The sequence below is a fragment of the Hypanus sabinus genome, chromosome 2, assembly GCF_030144855.1.
Source record: "Hypanus sabinus isolate sHypSab1 chromosome 2, sHypSab1.hap1, whole genome shotgun sequence".
NCBI lineage: Eukaryota > Metazoa > Chordata > Chondrichthyes > Myliobatiformes > Dasyatidae > Hypanus > Hypanus sabinus.
In genome coordinates this window covers 63572662-63595972 of record NC_082707.1, presented here as the reverse complement: position 1 = coordinate 63595972, position 23311 = coordinate 63572662, and the positions used below count along the sequence as shown (strand labels likewise).

At 39.5% G+C, this 23311-nt stretch overlaps 1 protein-coding gene across 9 annotated transcripts in view; it reads left to right on the top strand.

The window, feature by feature from the left end:
- schip1 (schwannomin interacting protein 1) overlaps positions 1-23311 on the top strand; it is a 175679-nt gene that overhangs the window by 73437 nt on the left and 78931 nt on the right. The window contains exon 1 of one of the 9 annotated variants that reach the window (XM_059947306.1): positions 13082-13185. The exons of the other annotated variants lie outside the window; for them this stretch is intronic. Within the exon in view, the coding sequence (XP_059803289.1) occupies positions 13108-13185 (78 nt within the window). The 5' untranslated portion in view covers positions 13082-13107. Of the gene's footprint in view, positions 1-13081; positions 13186-23311 lie in introns of those variants that run through there. 9 annotated transcript variants of the gene reach the window in all.

The following is a 23311-nucleotide window of genomic DNA, read 5'->3' as shown; positions in this document are numbered from 1 at the left end:
ACTTTTTACCTGGTGTCTGAAATTACTTTATTATTTGTCAATTTATTTGTAGTAACGTTACTTTTATGTGCGTGTACTGTGTGCACCTTGGTCTGGAGGAATGTTGTTATGCTTGGCATCCGTGTATGGTACATGATTATGGTTGAATGACAATAAACTTGAACAAAAGGGAAGGTAACTGTGTTTAAGGGATGATCACCCCAATTCCAGACATGGCTGGGGAAGTTCTTCAGGGGAACCTTGAGCTCAGCCATCTTTGCCTTTTTTTTCAACAAAGGACTTCCTTTCATTGTTTAGTCATAAGTGGGGTGAAAGGACAATATTTAATTCCAGTTATGTGTCCTTGGAAAATCATTCATGGGATTTTGCAGCAAGACCTAGTTGATACTGAGATTTATCTGAAAAGTGGCAACACATGCACAACCAAAGAACTGGATCATTACCACCTCTGCTTGGCATTCACTAGAAATACTGTTATTAAATCCCCCACACCAATATCCTGATGAATAATGAATCATTGTAAAGAAGGGTTAGTGAAGTCACCTTTGGACAGATATCTGTTTGGACCACTGATATACATGACAATGGGGTAAGTGAAAAGATGAATACTGTGCTGTGAATGACAGATTTCCAAGGCATTTCCATCACTGCAAAGGCAGTGTGACAGAATGCTTGCCATTTAACTGGGTGAGTGGAGCTCAACAATGGTCAAACATCATCCAGAGCAAGCAGCTCTGTTAATTGGCATCCCATACACTACCTTTAAAATTCACTCGCTGTTGCTGTCAATTATACCATCCATAGGATGTGATGCCACAGCTCTCACTTTTATCTCTGAAACACACCACCTCAGGCCACGCACCTTAGAAGATCACCTCATTTAAGTTTCTGTTCAAATTGTACAGCTTCTTGATCTGGATGTGGGCACTTCTTGATCTGAAGATGTATGGCTGATTCTTCACGATTGTTGGGGAGAGAGGAAATTGAATAATTTCCTACTCAACAGTACCTTTTTCACAATGTGTGCAGTGGTTCAAAAAGCAGCACATTGCTATCTTATGGGTGATAAATGGCAGAAGTGCCTCCATCATGTACGAGCCAAAAACCTGAACCTTTGTTCAAGGATGAGTATTTAATAAGCTGAAGCCGTGGGTTCTGTTACTGGACAGTAGCAGCATTTTAACTAACTACCAATTGAAAGTGACAAATGCAAATTCCCTTGAAGGCTTGGAATTTTTTTTGCTTTGCCAAGTTAGCAGAGGATTCTGTGATGTGAGAAACAAAGACTATTCACTTCACACATAAAACAGGCATTGTTTGTAGGAAGAGCTGAATGTTGATGTGTTGGAACTCAGGCGCTTTTCCCCCCCGAGTTGTTTAATTATATTGTTGATTGCAGGAGCATTTTTAGACTTGCTAAGGTTCTGTATAGAATATCGGGTTACAGAAGTTTTGGCGGGTAATAATCTTCATGACCCTGATGGTCATGTGGATGAACTTTGTGTTAAAACAAAGTTCAGAAGTTAATTATTTAATGGTACTCTGATTGACTTTGGTCTTAGTATCTCTTCTACAATGTACCTATAACAAATTAAACAGACTGGAGCAGAATTAGGTCATTTGGCTAATGGAGTCTGCTCTGCTACTTGATCATGGCTGATCCATTTCCCCCTCAATCCCATTCTGCTGCCTTTTTGACATAACCTTTTACACCCTGATTTATCAAGAATCTATCTACCCCTGCTTTAAATACTCTCAATGCGTTGGCCCCCACAGCCGCCTTTTGTCAGTGAATTCCACAGATTCACCACCCTCTGGCTAATGAAATTCCCCATCTTCATTCTCAATGGACATCTCTCCATTCTCAGGTTGTACCCTCTGGTCCTAGATTCCCCCACTATTACTTTATCTCAGCCTTTTTTCAGTGACATCCCCCTTCATTCTTCTAAATTAAATTAGAGACACTGGGCCCTAATTCAAAAACAAAACGTCAGTAACAGGAAACCACATTCCCAAGGAAATAAAAGGCTTTTGGAAGATTTATTGAGGGTTTTTATATCATTGAAGGATTTGAGTCAGTAACAAAGGGTCTTCATTTAAACCATTATTAAACAAGATGATGCTGGAACTATCTTTACACAGAGTGATTGATGGATGGAATGCCTAACCAGTTAATAGAGACAATATGCATTTTTAACATAAAAGATGTTAATGATTTAAATGGATAATCAAACAAGTAGAGGTGCTAGGAAATTAGAATTAATATGGGACTCCTTACAGAGGTGGTAGGGATCTCAAATGTTTTCCCTGTGTGCTAAAAAGACAGCTGTGGAGTACCTCAGAGCAAATTGGCACCAGAAGAAAATAAATAGTGACAAATTCTATCCAAGGAATAATGTGCATGACCTTTTATATAATTGGCACCTATGAGTAAAATGGACACTAATGGAGATGATTAAGATCACAATTAGACTGCCACGGTCCAAAACAAGCCTTCTATCCAAAATAAAGTTATTTTAGCTATGTGTTCTGGAGAGATCCTTAACCAAATATATAAATTTAATACAGATTGAGCAATTCAAAGATTTATGAATTTCTCTATGTATCATTTGGGCAGACCCGTGGAGAGAGCTTAAATGAATGACCATCCTTTGCTGCATGTTCAAACTTCCTTAGTGTGTGTATTATTTAGGCCAGAATGTCTAGGCACACGGTATTGTTTAATCTTTTCTTAAATTTGGCTTTGAAGTATCCAAACAGGAGCTAAAGCTGCACTGTATGTCTAAATTCCTGTTGTGTTCACTCACCCAAAGCATTTATCAATTACCAAAATTAGTGGTTGTTGAGCAGCTGAGCAAACTAACAAGCCTATGAAAAGGTTCTGTTATTATTTGAAATAAAAGCTGAGAAGAGATTTAAATCAGTCCTTTACCAATGATGACATTTTGCTGTCTCCTGAATTTAGAAAAGTAAAGTTCATGAGTGCATCCGCTGCTTGCATGCGTAATGACACGAAAAACAATCCTTTGTTGGATATTCAAATCTCACCACTCATTGTTGTCACCACCCAAACTAGGATTAATGATGCCACCAGAGCATGCAGCCACTAAGTCAGAGAAAAGTGACAACAAAAGCCACCCCTTACAATTTATTGTCTAATTTGTCAATAATTAAGCACTTTTGCTAGATCTGATTTATTACAAATATACTTATGAGCAGCATTTTTCTCTTAAACCACCCAGAGCAGCCATTATATAAAGGAAAATCTATTTGTTGTAAGATCAAGACAACATTCAGATTTTATGCCAGAGTAGACCTCTACTAAGATACAATTAACTACAGCCTGGTGAAAGTATTCCTGACATTTGCAGGAAACTTGAGTGGGAATTACCATAAGCATTTATAAATTGCGAAGTAATTTCCCACCAGTGCCCCTCCCCAACTGAAGTGCTGCTTTGCCAGAATGTTCTACTTCTATTGATTTGAGCAGAGAAAAATGTTTATCAGTTGTAGTTAGGTAGTTAAACAAAAAATGGAAATGTGCCCCAGTAAGAAATGCAGCTACAAGTCAAGTGGCAATCCAGGTATCTGATGTAGCCTCTAATTCGAAAAGAGGAGTGCTCCTTTTTGGAGCTATGCCCACTTTGCCTCACAGGTCACATGACTCAAAATACAAAAATAAAAACTCAACTTAAAGCTGAAATTTATTCCCTTCCTGATGCACCAGAACCAGAATCACCTACACCATTCTCTCAAAAGAAAAGTTAGCTGATGGTGTATTCCATGTCTGATTCAGGTCAGTCTTCTACCAACCCTTTGTGGGCCAAATGGCCTGTATATGCTATAATGTTGAATATGAGTGGAGGGGTGTGTAGGAGGGAAGAATTAGATTGACTTTGGAATGGGTTAAAAGGTCAGCACATCAATGGGCAAAAGGGCCTGTACTGTTTTGTTCTACATAAGATGCAAGCATTTACACTGCAGTAATGCAATTTACCAATCAAAACATATAGAATCAGGTTTACTATCACTGCCTTGTACAATTTGAAGTTTGCTGTTTTGCAACAGTGGTAGAGTGAAAAGACTTTAAATCAAGCAAAGTTCAGAATGTGGTATGTGCTTTCATGTAGACTGCAGGTCCAGTGCGTGAGTGAAAAGGACAATTTCAAGTCGAGCTCCAACTTTGTGTGTGCATTTGGACTGGGTTAAGTGGAGTGGGCCCTTTCAGGTTTTTTTTGTTTCCTTTTCCTACTAACTGTTCCATAAAGCAAAAATTTATAAATATACTCACTTTGTAATTTTATGGGGTGTACGATTGTTATTTTGTGCTGACTGATAATTGTGTGTGGGCAGTATTCACTCAAATCAAGGTTTCTGTAACAGGAACATCACAACATTTCTGTTTGGCTGAACCCCAAATCATACCAACTCTTGACATATATTGTTGAAGAACGGTGGCCTTCTCACCACAAAGTCCCGTGGCTGTGAGCAGAGCCGGCTAATGAGCCAACTTTGTATATGAGCCCAGTGTGGGAGGTTACGATATTACATCAGAACGTTTTGCCAGTTCTTTGATTATAATTGTCTGGCTCTTCGGGTTCTGTGCCACAGGGTTGTCTTGCATAAGACAAGTTGCATATGAGTATTTCATTTAAACTTAATTTGTGAAGTTTTATGATATTAAACAACTAAGTTCCCAAAAATATTGGTGCTTCTTACTTTCCATCAGTGGTTCCTCAGTAATCAGATGCAACCTGTTCTGTGGTGTAAACCCAGATCTATTTTATTAACTTCAGACAAATCAGCCCACGCATAGGATAAAGTTACAGGCATGAATCCTTCAGTGGTGTAATCAAAGGTCAATGAGCAAGGTTATCTTGGCTCCAATTAAATACATAGGTACATTGTTTAATTGTAATGGAGTATGTGTGTACTGTTAAAAGTGTGTAATCCAGTACATCTTTTGGCACATTGTATTAGCCACTACAATGTTAGATGACTGTCATCTCCATTATGAAAAGATATTTTGTTAATCGATCATTTCCTGTTTGAATAGTATGGAAATGAGCTTAGATGCTGGCTGACAGACCTCACTGAAATAATCAAGCATGAGGTAAGAAGAGAATTTAGCTCTTCGGTTAAAACAGTGATGATGATGGGAAATCATTTGGATATGTTGCCAAGGTCAAGAACTACAGGAGATTCTGTGCATGGCACAAGTAAAATGTCACTGAGAGCAAATGATATAGTTGGGTTCCAAGAGAGGGGACAGGACAGAGCAGAAGAATGAAAAGTGGTGATACGTAACAGAAGAAAGGCACTATTGATTGTCCGAGGCAAGTAAGACATTGCTGAATCTGTTACTGATGAATTTCTTTACAACAAAATTGTAACCAAGAACCTTTATAGATTTTTGAGAGCTGCTAGTTTGGCACATGCAATCAAATAATAAATCAAAATTATTATTGTCCAATATTGATCACAATGCATGAAGTAGCCTTAAGTATGTATTCAGAGTGTAGTCTAGCATATTGTTCACAAAGTTGAACTACGAATGTATCATTTGTTTATTGATGCCTGTTAAGATAGGCTCTGCATGTTGGGACATTTTAAGTGAGTAAGCATTCTGGTAAACAAGACAGCAGCTGGAGAAAGCTGTGTTAGAATAGTGTGTGTCGTTTTCAGAATACTGTAGCTTTCAATTATTTTGCTAGCTTAATGCTAATCAGACAACTGTTAAATAACGTTCCATTTATTAAACATAGTTGTAGGTGAAGTAGTCCTGAGGTTTACTTAATGTTCCCCTAATTTAGCACAGCTCATTGAATTAGAAGTGATTTCACCTTTGGTTGAAGTCATGTTTCATTACATGGATCCAATCCTGGGCTCCTGTGGGAGAAAGGGACTTAGCTTCAACTAGTCAACTTAAAATGGCTTTTGACAGAGTGGTATCTCACATTAGCCATGATTTCATTAGGTGACACCATTCTCTTTGCTGTGCCCCGGAATCTGTGTGATGCTAATTTTGACATGTAAGACTCTATGGTAACTGACTGATAAAGACGTGTTTAATAAAAGACAAGTACTGTACATTTGAAAGGATGTTGATTCAGCTTCTTAGATTTCTGCTACATATTTAAAATTATAATTTTCTTTTTAACAAGTGTGTTCCATCACAACAAATCCATCAAAACAGTTTTCTCCTGAGCAATTATGATGATTTTTGAGCTCTAGAATTTTTAAAATGGGTGACCCGTATACAAGTACTGTTAAGGTCAAAATCTCCAATGTGATAATACTTTTAAATTTGTATCCATCTCAGTGTTAATGGAACTGAACAAAGATTTAAAGTATTCAGGAAAAGCCACGTCTGTACATTAATATGCTAATATTTGCATAATTATGCAGGTAACATGCGCTGATGCATTTTTTATACAAAGATTTTATTTTGCTGAACATTTAGACTATGCTCAGTTTGTAGCCTGTCCATCGCTACATTTAAAGGTTTGAGCTCAAGTACATTTCAGAAGCATGAGTACTAACATCTATACTGAGATGCTGCAGTGACCTGCCATAGCTCATTAAATGGATGTTTGAATTCAGTGGATGTTGAAGCTTCCATGGCTCTATTTTGGCAAAGAGTTGGGGAAATATTCCTTGTGAAAATGAATCCCCTGCATTTTGCCAAAACAAAGCCATTCCAAATGAAATATTATGTATGATTTGGATAAACTTTAAAAATGTGTTATTTATGTCCACTGATGTAATATAATTGCTCCAAATGAAGTTATTCTCAAAACTAGACAATCGATGCAACAATGACTGGACATAGGAAGAACTCTACAACTAACAGTACAGTAATGGTGCAGTTGATGAGGTCATTGTTGCATTATTTGTAGAATGATTCCTATGTCCAGTCATTGTTACGATTTGCCTACAAATTGCATCGGTTGCCTAGCTTTAGAATGACTTCATTTGGGGCAATTATATTAAATCAATGGCCATAAGTAACTTGTATTATTAAGTTCAAAATATCTCAACCAGCCAATGTTCGCCTACTTTTCTTGGCTAGTGTTTGGTTGAAAACTTTGTTTTTCCAAATCATGCATAATATTTTATTTGAGTGTAAATACTAGATATTTTCTTGATTTACAATTAAGGGTAATATTTTTAGGTGGATTAAAGGAACTTTGTGGGACTGTGATTATACATTGTCCTGCCATGTTATTCTAGAAAAGACAGATGAAGTATCTTCTTGATGCCAAGTACTAAACAAGCAGATGACATCAGATAAAACAACTAAGCAAACGGTTATAATTGGCTCAGATATAAGATCACTCATCCCTTCAAATTAACTATTAAATTAGCCTGATAATTTAATTCAGTATTTTGTTCCTCTCTTCTCCCCATATCACTCAATCCTACAAATATTGAGAAACTGCATTCCAAGATGCAGCTTTGATTTCCAGGACATCAGGCATTTTCCTCCTTTAAAGAACAGGGTTTCATTCCTTCACCATTGATACTGTCCTCACCCGCATCTCTTCCAGTTTCCGGATATCCATTTTCACCCCATCTTCCTGCTGCCTTTACAGTGATAGAGTTCCTCTCATCCTTACCTACCACCCCATAAGCCTCCACATCTGGCACATCAGTAGCTGCAACTTCGGCCATCTCTAAGAGAATCCTACCTCCAAACACATCTCTGCCTTCTCCCCACTATCTATTTTAGCGACGGGGTTAGGACTGAGCTTAAGTTACCACTCAATGCACTTTAGTAAACTATTTAAGAACTTTTTAAAAGCTATTTATTAATGCTTTTTGGGAGGATGATTTTAGATGCATATCATATTTATACTGTTAAATACTGTATGTAATTAGTTTTGCTACAATAAGTGTATGGGACACTGGAAAAATTTTGAATTTCCCCTTGGGGATGAATAAAGTATCTATCTATCTATCTATCTATCTATCTATCTACTATCTGCTTTGCTCAGGCATCACTCCCTTCATGATCCCCTTGTCCATTCGTCTCTCCCCACTAATCTCCCACCCAGCACTTATATCTGCAAGCTAAACCAGCCCATTCACCTCCTCACCTCTGTTCAAGGCCCGAAACAGTCCTTCCAGGTGAGGAAACACTTCACCTGTGAATCTTCAGGGGTCGTCTATTGTGTCTGGCCCTCCTCTACATTGGTGGAGGCCCATCGTAAATTGGGGAATGCTTCTTCGAGCACCTCCAATTTATCTGGCAAAAGCAGAACATCCCGGTGGCCAAACGATTTGAGTCTGATTCCCATTCCCTCGGGGTGGAGGACCAACGCCTTCTATTCCGTCTGTGTAGCTTCCAACCTGATGGCATGAATATCAATTTCTCCTCCCGGTTAAAAAAAATTCCTTCCCCATCCTCCTTTCCCCTCTTCTTCTATTCTCCACTCTAGCCCCTTACCTCTTCCCTGCCTGTCACCTCCTCCTGGTGCTCCTCCTCATCTTCCTCCTGTGGTCAACTCTTTCCTACTAGGTTCCCTCTTCTCCAGCCCTTTATCTTTCCTACCCACCTGGCTTTACCTATCCTTCTTCTCCTCACCCCTCCCCACCCCTTTTTATTCTGGCATTGCCCCTTTTCCTTTCCAGTCCTGAAGAAGGGTCTCAGCCCGAATATTTGGCTGTTTATTCGTTTCCATAGATGCTGCCTGGCCTGCTGAGTTCTTCAAACATTTTATGTGTGTTGCTTTGGATTTCCAGCATCTGCAGAATTTCTCGGGTTCAAGAAGCTTCTGCGGGGTCAAATATTTTGAGGATAGATTAAAAATGTTTTTGCCACTAAGAAGTCCTGATTTAATATAATTACTCCTAACTGTTTTATCGCTGATGAAGCACTTTTCAAGGACAGGCACAGGTATTATTTGTGAACAGTAAGCTCCCATAAGCAGTAATACAGTAATGTCCAGGTCAAACTCTGTGGAATGCAAGAGGCGCTGCAGATGCTGGAAATCTTGAGCAACAAACCCAAAATCCTAGAGGAACTGAGCAGGCCAGGCAGCATCTATGGAGGGGAATAAACAAACAGATAGTCAACAGTTTGGGCTGAGGCCCTTCATGAAGACTGGAAAGTGAGGGGGAAAAAGAAGCCGGAATAAGAAGGTGGGGAGCAGAAGGAGTAGCTGGCAGGTAATAGGTGAAATCAAGTGGGGGCAAAGTTGGTTGGGTGGGGGTTGCAATGAGGTAAGAAGCTGAGAGGTGGTAGGTGGAGGAATTAAAGGGCAAAAGAAGGAGGAATCTAAAAGAGGACGCTATGGAAAATCAGATAACTATTGGCCAGGCCAGGCCAGGCCAGGACACCAAGACTACCTCCCCTTTCTACAATCTGCTCGGAGCTCAGACATCAATTTACAATTTTTTCCTTGTACTCTGTGTTCAATATTTTTAATGATTTGACATCCACTGCCTTCTACGGCACTCAGAGATCTCCAGATAATATTCCTTTGTGATGTACCTCACATTCTGACGCTATGACCCCCAGTTCTAGACCAGAGATGGAGAGCATCTTCCCTATATCCAAACTGCCTAGCACAATACCATTGAGAATCCCTCTCTGCCTTGAGATCAAAAAGATGCTACTCACTTCTTATTGTTTAAATTCTCAGCTAACCAGAATGATAAAATGAAAGATGATTATGGTTACTGGGAGTCGATCATGTTGACCCAAGTCATCCCTTCAGACAGTACTGCCATCCAAACATCATTACCCATTTCATTAATGACATTTCTTAAGTAATGAGCAGGAATGGAAAATGATGCTTATGAACTATTCAATTCTATTCACATCAGTTGAGAAAGTGAGGCAGTCCGTGCTTGAAAGCGAGAAGATCCAGGGGACATTTGAGCTTGGACTAATACTGACAAATAGCACTTGTGCCACACAAGTTCCATGCATGGTGCCTGTGCTGATGAATGTTTCCAGAATTTTTTGCATTTACCACCAATTTCTACTGTATGCAGTTGCTTTATAATTAATTTGAATTTGGTTTCTGACAGATGATTTAGCCTTCTGAGAAATACATATTCCACCAAATGGTTATAAACAGCTGCCCCTTCTGCCCTCTCAGAACAAAATAGCCCTGCTGTTTCCAGGTTAGATATTCAGTGGGATAATCCATCTCTGTGATATGAATTGTCCAATCCCTTGCATAAACAAAGCTATCTGTTTTTAACAACAAACACAAGAGTCATGTACCGAATGATTGGGGGGGGGGGAATGAGCAAGTAACTGTCCTGCTTAAAAGGATCTGGGCAATGAAGTGTGGCTGACAAGCAAAGCACTCTTGAATATATGATGAATTTAATTGAGGTTTTGTATTGCCACATACAAGAGTTAGACTTGAGCTCACATGGAAAGTGGAGGAAGTCTAAGTGGAGGTAAATGAACACTCAGTTCCACTTCCACACCCTCACCCTTCACACACACAATATGTTGTATTTCAGACCTGTATACTGACCCCCATTATGTGTATGATTGAATCAACTGTAAAACTATTGATTCCTAGCAAATATGTTCTGTGCAACACACAGAGAATGCTGGAGAAACCCAGCATCTGTGGAGGAAAATGAACAGTCAGCATTTCAAGCCAAGTCACTTCATCAGGGCTGGAGTTCTCTGAGAAGTTTTATGATTGTAATTCATGCAGTACAGGTTTGGGGTTTCTGTTTAAGCTTGCTTTATGGATGACCTGATGGTTAAGAACTAACAGTTTAAGAAGAAGCATCCAGTCTCAGAGTCTATGGCTTAAGTTTGTTCAGTTTATAGCTTGTTGGAAGTAGCACTGAAATTATTCTTCTGTCTAGGTTTTCATTTAAATTCCTAAAGAAAGAATATTCTCCTAATGCCATGCACAAGTATTAGGAAAAGCTTGCTGACATTTTTAAAAACATTTTTCTTTCCCCTGTAATCAAACATAGCTCTTTAACTGGCTGGGATTAGTGTAGTGAGCCAATTTCATCTCCTCCCATGACCTCCCATTTTATGATTCTGGCAGCTTTGATTAAAAACTTCTGACATTTTATTGGAAAAGATATTCATGAATTCATTATTCTGAAGTTCATCTAGACCACTGTGTGCATTTTAATAACATTGTGGTGATGCATATTTTAAACATATAGCTCTTGTGGGTTCTGTGATTCATATACTGGTGATGTTTTATTTAATCTAATAGTCTTAAGTAGCACAGTAGCATAGCGGTTAGTGCGACACTGTTACAGCTCGGGCCATTGAAGTTTAGAGTTCAATTCCAGAGTTATCTGTAAGGAGTCTGTACGTCCTCCCCGTGGATCACATGGGTTTTCTCCAGTTTCCTGCCACAAACCAAAGATGTACCGGTTAGTAGGTTAATTGGTCATTGTAAATTGTCCCGTGATTAGTCTAGGGTTAAATTAGGGGTTGTTGGGCAGTGTGGCTTAGAAGGGCCCATTCCTCACTGTATCTCTAAATAAATAAATACCTTTCTTCTCTGGAAACCTTTTAGTGCATTCTTTATTGCTTCTACATCTGTGGAGCAGTGGTCATTGATAAGCTACTGCAGAAATGCCTTCATTATAAGTATCTATGTCTGCCTTGTGCTGAACTGAGTACAGGGATGTGATTCATTTGCCAGCTGAATAGAATAGGTTCTAAATAGCTGAGTATGAAATGTGCATGTACATAATTATTGAAAATAGAACAAAATCAGATTATTGAAATATAAAACTCTTCTTTTGTATTGCAAGCATTCCCATAAAATGAAACTGTCAAGCAAAAAACATCTTAGATTTCAGACTTAATATTTAATTAATGGATTGTTTCAAGAATTGAAGTAAATCATGCACTTGTCAAATGTGAATACTGAAACTGCATGCTTTTACCTGCTAAGATTTACCTAGGAAATAATACTATTTAATACTTATTAACAATACTTAAGGTATTAGGGATCCTAAAAAGTGTACCTGATACGAGTTAAAAATTTCATTTTTCAAAGTAATTTTCAGAAAGGCTGGACAGAAATCTTCAGCTACAATAAAAACGTAAGTACAAGAGTTAGATAAATAGTACCCTTGCCCATTCCTTTTATTATGTGTAAACATTTTAATTAATTTAGTAGAAAAATTCTCAAACTACAAATCTGCTTGTAGTTTGGTTGCAGATATACAGCTTCTATGATATGACCATAAACAAACAACTTTAATCATCTGAGCAAGAAGAACAGGAAATATTGAAATAAATTGACACCTGCTTTCCTTGATAGTACAATTGTTGCATCCTTCAAGTTATTGCTGTTATTTTATATCTTATATTTTTGAACTGTGAGGCATTTTCTTTGTAATGGTCCTTTGAATAGGACCCTGGTGTGTTGTCTAGTAAATCCCTTAGCTTTTGATGATACAGAGGTGATGTGATCTTAAATGAGATTGACATACAGCATTTATGTTTATAATCCATCCCTATAAACCTGAAATTTTTGGTTAATGTAACTGTTAGTTTCCATTGGCTATCAAAGCCAAGTCTGCACAGTCCTACTGATTACTGGGATATGTTCAGTCTATTTTTATCCCATACTAAATGTGACAGGGTGAAAAAGAACTGCCTTTCTCATTTAGCGGCAATGCATTCTTCTAGCAATGAATTCTGGGTACAGTCAACTGGCTGCTGCTCGATGGGAAGCCTTTTCCTTTATTAGGTAAAAGCTATACACCGCTGAGTTTTCCTTGAAGCAGACACTAACAGGATTTATTGCAAGGAGGATGTTGGTCGACAGCAGGGAGGCCTAGGCATTCAGTAAGCCCGGTTACTGCAGTATTTCTGTCAACTGTTTTCATAGGATGGTGCAAGGAAAATGTGAACAAGCTCATGAGTTTTGTCTTGTTGGAACATTAACCAAGAATCCCATAAGAATATTGCTATTTACATTCTGAACAGCAGAATAAGTGTATTTTTATTAGAACAGTAAACAGAAATAACGGAAGGATGGAGCAGCAATTGGAATAGCTTTTGGCTATGGATAAATTGAAATAATTCTACCAACACATGTAACTCAAGCCCTCATGAGAACTGTGTGGAATTTGCATTGCTGCAGCATGTCTGTGAACAGTGATGGCATAAATACGATCTTCAAGAGTGTGACAGCTGTAGATCTGGTGGCCAGTTATAAAAAGGTAAATGAAAGTAATATGATAAATTAGCATTTAGTTCTTGTGACAATTGAGTCAAGTTGTGAACTTTGCTTTGTGTGAAGCACTATGTACAGACTCCAGATTTATCACTTAACTGAAAATTAAATACCAATTTCATTGTAATTCTTCTAAATTTTCAATTCATTAACTTTAATTAACTTAAAATTATTTTCGTAACTGTTATAGTGGCTTTACCACAAAATAGTTTAGACGTAAGCTTTGTGCTTTTTCCAATTAGTTAATAAAACCAATCTTTCATTATCGGACCAGGTGGAAATCTGCTCTGTAAAAACACATGAAATGTGACTTTTTGATTCTCTTCATCATTCCATCACCAGCTGCACCCCCATTTCATAATTGACCAACTTTTCTGATATGATGAAGCTTCATAAGCTGTGATGTTGGGAATATCAATGAGGGGTGAATTTATATGATCCAGTGAAAGTGGTAGTTATTGTTTAGATATCCAGGACAGAAGATGCCCTTCTGGCCCAATGAACCACATCGCTCTGCAACAAACCTATTTAACACTAGTCTAATCACAAGTCAAATGACAATGACCAATTAACCTGCTAGTCTTTAGTATGTGGGATAAACCGGAGCACCCGGAGGAAACACACACGTTCACAGGGAGGACTAACAAACTCCTTACAGGTAGTGTTAAAATTATTACCAATGATTAAATTTTCTTGTGGTAGTAATGACGAGCACTTGACTTGGAAGAAGTGTAAATATGTATTCTGCAACAGATGGGTTAATATATGTAAACCACCAGATTTCCTGTATTAATATGTGACTATATTCATTCAACAGCCTCTTGAAAGGCAAATTAAGTTGTTGAGAATATAAGTGAATGTCTTATCCTTTCTATTTATTGTGGGAATGTGCACATTATTTAGCATTACATGTTAGATAAAGGAAAAAGTACAATTGAAAGACAATAACTTGCAGATGGTAGAAATCTGAAGTAAAAAAAGATGTTGAAAGTCTTCAGCTGGTTAGACAACATCTGTCTGGAGTTAATATTTCAGTTGTAATGTAGTATTCTGAATGCTGAATAGTTGATACTATTTTGGTTCCCACGGTTGTCATGGGTGGGGTGGGGGGGGGGTGAGGGTTAGTGGGGATAAGCTCTGCCTACCTATTAAATGCTCCAAATTGCATGTGTCTCAAATAGCCTCTGACAACCAAGTCCAGCTCCTGGCCTTCACATGTGGCTTAGTTACTAAGCCTGGCCGAACTGTTTCTGCAGACAAGACAAGGGGCAAACCTTGTTCTTCATTTCGTGCTGCCTTGGCTTGCATACTGGCTTGCTCTCCATATCGACTTCGATACAAACAGCTAGGACACTAGGTTTATGGTTATATATTTATGTTACTGCTTAATATTGTAAGCTGAATAATTGATAAAAGAAATTGCAAGTCTGAAGCACGTTGTTTAAAAACATTGACAGGATAATCACAATTTCATCAGGGCTAGAGAACAGCTGAGAAAATTTGCCGGTAATGGCAGTCTTTCTATTGACATTCTGAAAAAACAACATCAGTTGGATTCTCAATTCAGCAGGTAATCATTTATTTCACTTTCTAGAAGTGAGGGTTGTAATAGGAGCCATATCTAGCATGCACAGGCTTTGAATAATTCTGTTGGCCTGCTCCTTCGCAGCTTCTGGCAAAATATGATAAAAATAGTAAATCTGAACTACTTCATCACACTGTTCTTAATCTTTCATTCCCGCATATGCCTTACTGGGGATAGATAGCATTTTGCCAGTGCATCAAACAATTTTTGCAGTTTGCTTCCAGCTGAAATCATTACAGAGGAGAGATGGATTTCTGATCAAACTCTGAAAGACTTAAGAGTACTCCCTTTAGAAACTGTTAATTTGAATCTCAAGAGGAACATGGAATTGAGAAAGACTTGTACCAAATCTTACCCATTTCCATTCTACTTCTTGATCTTGCCTGCTTTGTGTTTTTTTAGTTGAAGACGTTTGTTGGGAATTTTCATTGTGTTCCTCCTGTACCAGCATTGATATCAGAAGGGGCAGGACTAATTATTTAAATTACAGCTAGAAACCAAAAGATTCCTAAAGAAGTTTTTTGGTGCTGTCCTCTGCAAACAGCATTTTCTGGTGGGCTTGTGTAATGGAGCCGGAATATTGATTCCGACTGGGATATAATTTGTAACAGAAGATGTATACCCTTAAATAGTGTCAGGAAGTACTCTTTTCCCTGCATGTCTGGTTGGAGAATGCTTCATCATGTTTAGCAACTGGAATAGAAAACAAATCTATAGAATGCAAAATTTGGATTTTGGGTTTTTGAAGAAGTAACCAAGAAGGTTGATTTGGTGGGGGTGGGTGGGTGTGAATGCAGTGGATGTAGTCAATATGGACTCTAGTAGGGCCTTTGTTAGCTTCCATGCGATAGAAAGTTAGGTCACATGGTAATTGATTGAATACAATTAATTTGATGACAGGGTGAGGGTGAAAGGATGCTTTTTGGAATGGATGCCTGTGGCTAATGGTGTTGTGGCGACCCATTTCCTGGCACATCCGAACCGGCTCACAATTAGATAGCCTACGGGGGTTTGCGAGCACAGAGCTTTTGAGCCTCTGCGCCACGGGGGGCAGGTTGAGGGAGGCTTAAACGTGAGGCTGAGGATTTTGAATAAAGTTTTTTCTTCGAATGCAGTTACCGACTCTGTGTTGTAATTTTAGCGCTGCGTGTAGCACACCGCTACAGTGTTCCAATTACTTATTGTTATCTCAGTGATTTAGATGAGAACGTGCAAAGCATGGTTAGAAACTTTACAAACAGTGAGAAGTGATTACCTGGAATTGTAAAAGGATTTTGATCAGCTGGGTAAATGGTTGAGGAATGGAAAATGGGAGTTTAATCCAGATATTTGTGAGTTGTTGCATTTTGTGAAGACACATCAGTGAATTGTATGCCCTAGGGAACAGAGGGACAGATACATGGTTCCCTGGGTGCTGTTGCAGAGTAAATGGGAGTGAAGAAAGCTTTTGGCATACTAACCTTTATCCATTATGCAGAGCATTGAATATGGAAGCTGGAAAGTTATCTTGCAGTAGTACAAGATATTAGTGAAGTTGCATTTAGAAAATGTGTTTAGTTTCAGTCACCCTGCTATGGGAAAGGTGCCATTAAGCTGGAAAGAGGTGCAGGGAATATTTATGAGGACGTTGCTAGGACTGAACAATCTGAGTTATGGAAAGAGAGTGAACAAGCTGGGACTTTATTCATTGGAGCAAAGGAGACTGAGGGGTGATATTATCGATGTATAAAATCATGGAGGACACATAGGGTGAAAACATTCTTCTTACCAGAGATGGGATCAAAAAACTAGGGGACATTTGAGAGGGGAGAGATTTAATAGCAACCCAAGAGGCAACTTTGATTTTACAGAGGTAAATACTTGAAGTTGTGGACAATGGAAATGCAGCAGGTAAATTGTTATGCAGCAAGGTTTTGTATCTGGTTGCAAAATAGGTCCACGTAATATGTTGGGGGTGACGCTCGCTGAAGGATAAACATTGGTCAGGGTTCCCTCGACCTTCTCTAAGGTAATGCCAGAGGCCATGGAGCGATTTTTGTCTGTCTGAGGCAGCAGACATTCTCAGTTTAACAACTCAGCTGGCACCTTTAGCAGTGTACCTCAATCAGTACTGCATTCAAGTGTCAGATTAGCTTCAGTGCTCAGTCTCTAGGGTGGGACCTGAACACAGAGAGCTACCGCTAAGCCGCAGCTGACACAAGAAAATCAGTAAACAATTTTATTTTTACTTATCCATCTATCAAGGGACTCAATTACTTCCTCCAGGAGCAGACACGATGGCACCATTAATCTCTGAATGCGCAGGTTGCATTCCAGAGTTCAAATGTCAAAATTAGCACTAGCTAGGATCTCCTCAAACCAGGTTGTATTTTATTTTTGATATTTCTGTAAATGTAGACCCTAATGAAACCTGTAACTCAGCTGTTGTCTGCATTCAGTCTGAACCTGTCTGGGTCAGGAAAACTGTTCTAGCAAACTGAGTAACAAAATGCAAAAACCTGGCAAATGCCACAAATACAATTAAACAAATAAAATCATTGCAAATAACATGACGTATGAAATTCCATAGAATGACAAAGTTTGATGGAGGTTTTGCAAACCATCATAATCTAATATTATGTTCAGTTCTGAAGTATTTTGCTCAATTCTGTTTGCCCCATTATAGAAAGAATGTGGATGTTTAGAGAGGGTGCAGAAGGGTATGTTTAATGAGGAGAGGTTGAGTGAGCTCAGGCTTTTCTCTTTGGAGTGAAGGGGGATGTGTGGTGATTTGATAGAGGTGTATAAAATGACAAGAAGCTTGGAGAGAGTGGACAGCCAGTGTCTTTGTCCCAGGGTGCAATTGGCTAATATGAGAGGGCATAATTTTAACATGATTGGAGGAAAGCATAGGGCAGGAATGTCAGAGGTAGGTTTCTTTTACACAGAGTGCAAGTGTGTGAAACTCACTGCACATCTTTAATATTTGTCAGGAAATCAGAGCACCTTAAGGAAAGCCATTGTAGAGAAAGAATGCAGACTCTGCATGGACGGTACATGAGATGGAGATCAGGATCAGGTCCAGGTTTCTGGAGCTGTGAGACAACAGCACCGTTACCCTGGTCACTCTGAAATTGACATTTTGGGGCTCAATCTGCTTTTGTTTACTACAAAGCATTTCTTTGTAATGATGCACTCAGACCAATGGTTTGAGATGTGTCTATTTTAATGCGAGGAGTATCATGAACAAAGCGGATGAGCTTAGAGTGTGGATCAGTACTTGGAACTATGATGTTGTGGCCATTACAGAAACTTGGATGGCTCAGGGGCAGAAATGGTTACTTCAAGTGCCAGGCTTTAGATGTTTCAGGAGGGACAGGGAGGGAGGCAAGAGAGGTGAGGGCATGATATTGTTGATCAGAGATAGTGTCACGGCTGCAGAAAAGGAGGAAGTCATGGAGGGGTTGTCTAAGGAGTCTCTGTGGGTGGAACTTAGGAATAGGAAGGGGTCAATAACTCTATTGGGTGTTATTTTAAAGACCACCCAATAGTAACATGGACATCAAGGAACAGATATGGAGATAGATTCTGGAAAGCAGAATAATAATAGCAGGGTTGACATGGTGGGAGATTTTAATTTCCCAAATATCGATTCACATGTCCCTAGAGCGAGGGGTTTAAATGGGGTGGAGTTTGTTAGCTGTATTCAAGAATGTTTCTTGACACTATGTAGATAAGCCTACAAGAGGAGAGGCTGTACTTGATCTGGTATTGGAAAATGAACCTGGTCAAATGCCAGGTCTCTCAGTGGGAGAGCATTTTGGAGATAGTGATCACAATTGTATCTCCTTTACCATAGCTTTGGAGAAGGATAGGAGCAGACAAGTTAGGAAAGTGTTTAATTTGAGTAAGGGGAAATATGAAGCTATCAGGCAGGAACTTGGAAGCATAAATTGGGAACAGATGTTCTCAGGAAAATGTAGGGAAGAAATGTGGCAAATGTTCAGGGGATATTTGCATGGGGTTCTGCATAGGTACATTCCAATGAGACAGGGAAAGGATGGTAGGGTACAGGAACCATGGTGTGCAAAGACTTGTAAATCTAGTCAAGAAGAAGAGCTTACAGAAGGTTCAAAAACCTAGGTAATAATAGAGATATAAAGATAATAAGGCTAGCAGGAAGGAGCTTAAGAATGAAATCAGGAGAGCCAGAAGGGGCCATGAGAAGGCCTTGGCAAGCAGGATTAAAGAAAACCCCAAGGCATTCTACAAGTATGTTAAGAGCAAGAGGATATGATGTGAGAGAATAGGACCAATATAGTGTGACAGTGGAAAAGTGTGTATGGAACTGGAGGATGTAGCAGAGGTACTTAATGAATACTTTGCTTCAGTATTCACTACGGAAAAGGATCTTGGCGATTGTAGAGATGATTTGCAGTGGACTGAAAAGCTTGAGCATGTAGATATTAAGGAAGAGGATGTGCTGGGGCTTTTGGAAAGTGTCAAGTTGGATAAGTCACCGGGACAGGACGAGATGTGCCCCAGGCTATCGTGGGAGGCAAGGGAGGAGGTTGCTGAGCCTCTGGCGATGATCTTTGCTTAGTGGAGAGTATTCTAGCTGGTAGCATCACGGCCTGGTACGGTAACACCAAAGTTCAGGAACAAGAGGGGCTACAGCAGTGGTGGATACAGCCCAGTGTATCATGGGCAAAGCCCTCCCCACCATTGAGCACGTTTTCATGGAACTCTGCCACAAGAAAGCAGCATCCATCATCAAAGACCCCGATCAACCAGGCCATGGCCTCATCTCGCTACTACATTCAGGAATGTAGTACAGAAGCCTTCGGTACCACACTACCAGATTCAGGAAGTTATTACACGAGAGCCATCAAGTTCCTGAATTAATGTGGATAACTTCAATCACCAGTACTCCAAACACATTCTGAAACCTACAAACTTCCTTTCAAGGACTCATTACAACCCATGTTTTCAGTATTTTTTTTAATTTTACACTTTGGTTGTTTGTCAGTTCTTGACTGTTCAAGTATTTTTTTTGTAAAATGCTATTGCATTTCTTTTGTAAATACCTGCAAGAAATTAATCTTAAAGTAGTATATTGTTGCGTATGGGTACTTTGATATACAAGTTTACTTTGAACTTTGAGTATGCATTCCAGCTTGATGTTTCGTACAATTCTATTTAAAGAGGAAATTGAATGGTCTCAAATTTTTTTGCTGGAAATCTATTTTGAATACTTGCTACTTTTGTTAATGGTGAGGTGTTGGGGGGTGGTTGCTTCTAAATTGTTTGTGGTTTGTTAATTGCAGAGGAGTTATAAACTTGTTATTATGATGGTGTTTATCTGATGTATTTCTGAGGATTAGGACTTTGTCCTGGGACGTGTTTGGAACATATTTTAAGTTCTTCACCATAAACAAGCGGTCTTTAAAATTCAACACGAGTGAATCTGCAGATGCTGGAAATAAATGAAAACACAAAATGCTGGCAGAACTCAGCAGGCCAGACAGCATCTATGGGAGGAGGTAGTGACGACGTTTCGGGCCGAAACCCTTAATCAGGAGTGAAGTAACATGGAATGGTCGAGGGGGGTAAGAAGTGGGGGGAGGGATAAAGTAGAGAGCTGGGAAGTGATAGACTGGAGGGAAATGGGCTGGGGGAAGGTGGAGAATTATGGGAAATAAGAGAAAGAAAGGTAGGGCTGGGGGGAGATAATAGTGAGTGGGGGAAAGAGAAAGAGAACCAGACTAAAATAATAGATAGGGATGGGTGTAAGGGGGGGCAGGGGTACCAGCGGAGGTCTGTGAGTTGAATGTTCATGCCGACAGGTAGGAGGAGATAAGGTATTGCTCCATCGACCTGCGTGTGGCCTCATCTTGACGGTAGAGGAGACCATGGACAGACATGTCGGAGTGGGAGTGGTCTGTGGAATTGAAGTGTGTGGCCACAGGGAGATCCCGCCACTGCTGGAGGACCGAGCGCAGGTGTTCGGCGAAACGGTCTCCCAGTCTGCGGCGGGTCTCTTCAATGTATAAATGGCCACATCTGGAGCACCGGATACAGTATATCACCCCAGTTGACTCGCAGGTGAAGTGGTGCCTCACCTGAAAGGACTGTCTGGGGCCTAGGATGGTGGTGAGGGAAGAAATGTGGGGTCATCACTACCTCCTCCCATAGATGCTGTCTGGCCTGCTGAGTTCTGCCAGCATTTTGTGTTTTTATTGGTCTTTAAAATTGCCATTTTTAGATCATTCGGAATTTCTTTTGTTAGAAGAAACGTAATTTACTTCTGATGCAAAAGCTAATTTCAAAGTTTAATATTTCATTAATTTGGTTGATTTTGATGTTGAACTGTAAGATTTGCTAATATTTCAAAATGTTCTCCCTATTAAAATGTTATTACCTTGTAAATTAATCCAGATATATTAATATAGACTTGACATTTCCAGCGATTACAGTCTGATAAAATTATAAATACCAAGGTCTTTCTCAATTTGGTTTCTTTCAAGTGTTACGAACCCCGTAACTGGGTCACTTACCAACAAAGATAGAGAGGTCTGTTGAAGTTTGATGGCACTATTTTTAACAGTATTTATTAGTAAAAATACACAAAAATAATATCAATGCAAACATACAGATAATATACATCATCAATACTAAATCTAAAAGTGCAGGTATAATAATAATCAATAAGAAATAAGCTCTATCGTTGTCTAGGGGATAATGTATTGTCCGATGGAAATATAAAAGTCACTCAGTTCACTCAGGCTGCAGCCTTTGGTTGGAGTCAAGTCAGAGATTTTAGAAACTGGCCAGCTTTTCCTTTTTATGATGTCGATCCTTCGAGAGTTCCATTGGTGTAGCCGGTCCTTTAGCTAAGCCGTTCTTCCGTGGTAAGCCCGCCAATTCCTAGGCAAAGGAAAAGGATGCACGCGAGCCCCACCGGCTGTCGCTATTAAACGCTGTCACGGGATTTCTAGCGTTTCTCCTGGTGCGTCTAAAGGGGTTGTTCCCCAGACCCTCTTTTTATCCTTACTCACGGGGTCTCAGATGTCAACCAGGTTGGGATGATGCAATCCCTCAACCAGCCCACTCTGGTCATTCCCTGAGGGCTTCAATGAATAGTACAGTACTCAATACACAATTCCGTCTCCAAGAGACAATGGCCGTTATCCGTGGCTTTGTCTCGCTGAGGCCAGGACACATTCCAAACCTTGTGTATTCTGGACGTCTCTCTCTCATTTCCTGGGTCCCAGACCTGAATTAATAGTGATCTTGCGATTCTTAAAAAGGAGGGGGCTTCTTTGTACCCTTCGGCCCCTCAGAGTCGTGGCACATTCGTAACACAAGCTATTTCCCAATGTGCACCGTCATAGAATATTAAGCTAGGACGTTGTTGATTCAGTGAACTTTGCTGCTGGTAACCAAAATTAATACTGATTTACAGTGAAACAATGCTTACATTGTTCAATGCTTGCTTATCCTAAATAGAATGCTTTCCTTCATTAGTCTACTTTGCAGTTTGGAAATGAAATGATGAAAGTTCTGCAACTGAGAAGGGTAACTTTTCAATTATTGGTGTTTTCAATGATTGATGATTTCAATCATTTAGGGCATTGATATACGAGTTTGTACATTATGTTGAAATTATACAAGTCCTTGATGAGGCCCACACTTGGAGTATTATGCACAATTTTGGTTGTGCTTATATCGGAAAGATGTGGTTAAACTGGAAAAAGTGAAGGAAAGATTTGCAATGCTGTTCCCAGGACTAGATGGTCTGAGTTATGGAGAGAGGTTGGCCAGGCTCGGACTTTATTCCTTGGCACATAAGAGAATCAGGGTGACTTATAGACATGTTACAAGAGGCATAGATAAGGTGGCCAGTTATAGTCACCCCCCCCCCCCCCCACCACGTGTAAGAGGGGCCTAAGTAGAGGGAGTAGATGTGGGGTGAGAGGGGGAAGATTTGAAGTACCTGAGGACCATCTTTTCCACAAACAGAATGGTGAAGACATAGGACAAGCTGCCTGAGGAAGTGGTTGAGGCAGGTACAATAGCACCATTTTTAAGCAAAGGGATAGGTATATGGAGCGGTAAAATTTTGAGGCTAAACACAAGAAATTATGACTAGCTGGTTGGGCACTGTGGCCATCAGGGAGCCTTTGAGCTTCAGGGCCTGTATTGGTGTGGTGTTGCTTTACGATTCTTTGTGCCCATGGGTTTAACTTTTCTTCCTGAAACTGGAGTATTCAATCATTAACTCTTCCTGTTTAATCTTCAAGCTATGAGTTTTGTAGTTTGTAGCCTATCTAAGATTCCTTAGCACCTTATTAACATATACTTGTAGCATTTGATTCAACGCTCTTGGATCTGCTATCCCTACCTGCTACAATTGTAATTTAATATCTGTTGAAATTCTAGTGCAGGAAAATACTGATTAATATAGTTAAAGAAGGATTATTTGTTTGAAAAAGGCTGTGGAATATTTTCTTAATGTCATGTTAACTTCAATTAAGATTCATTCCCA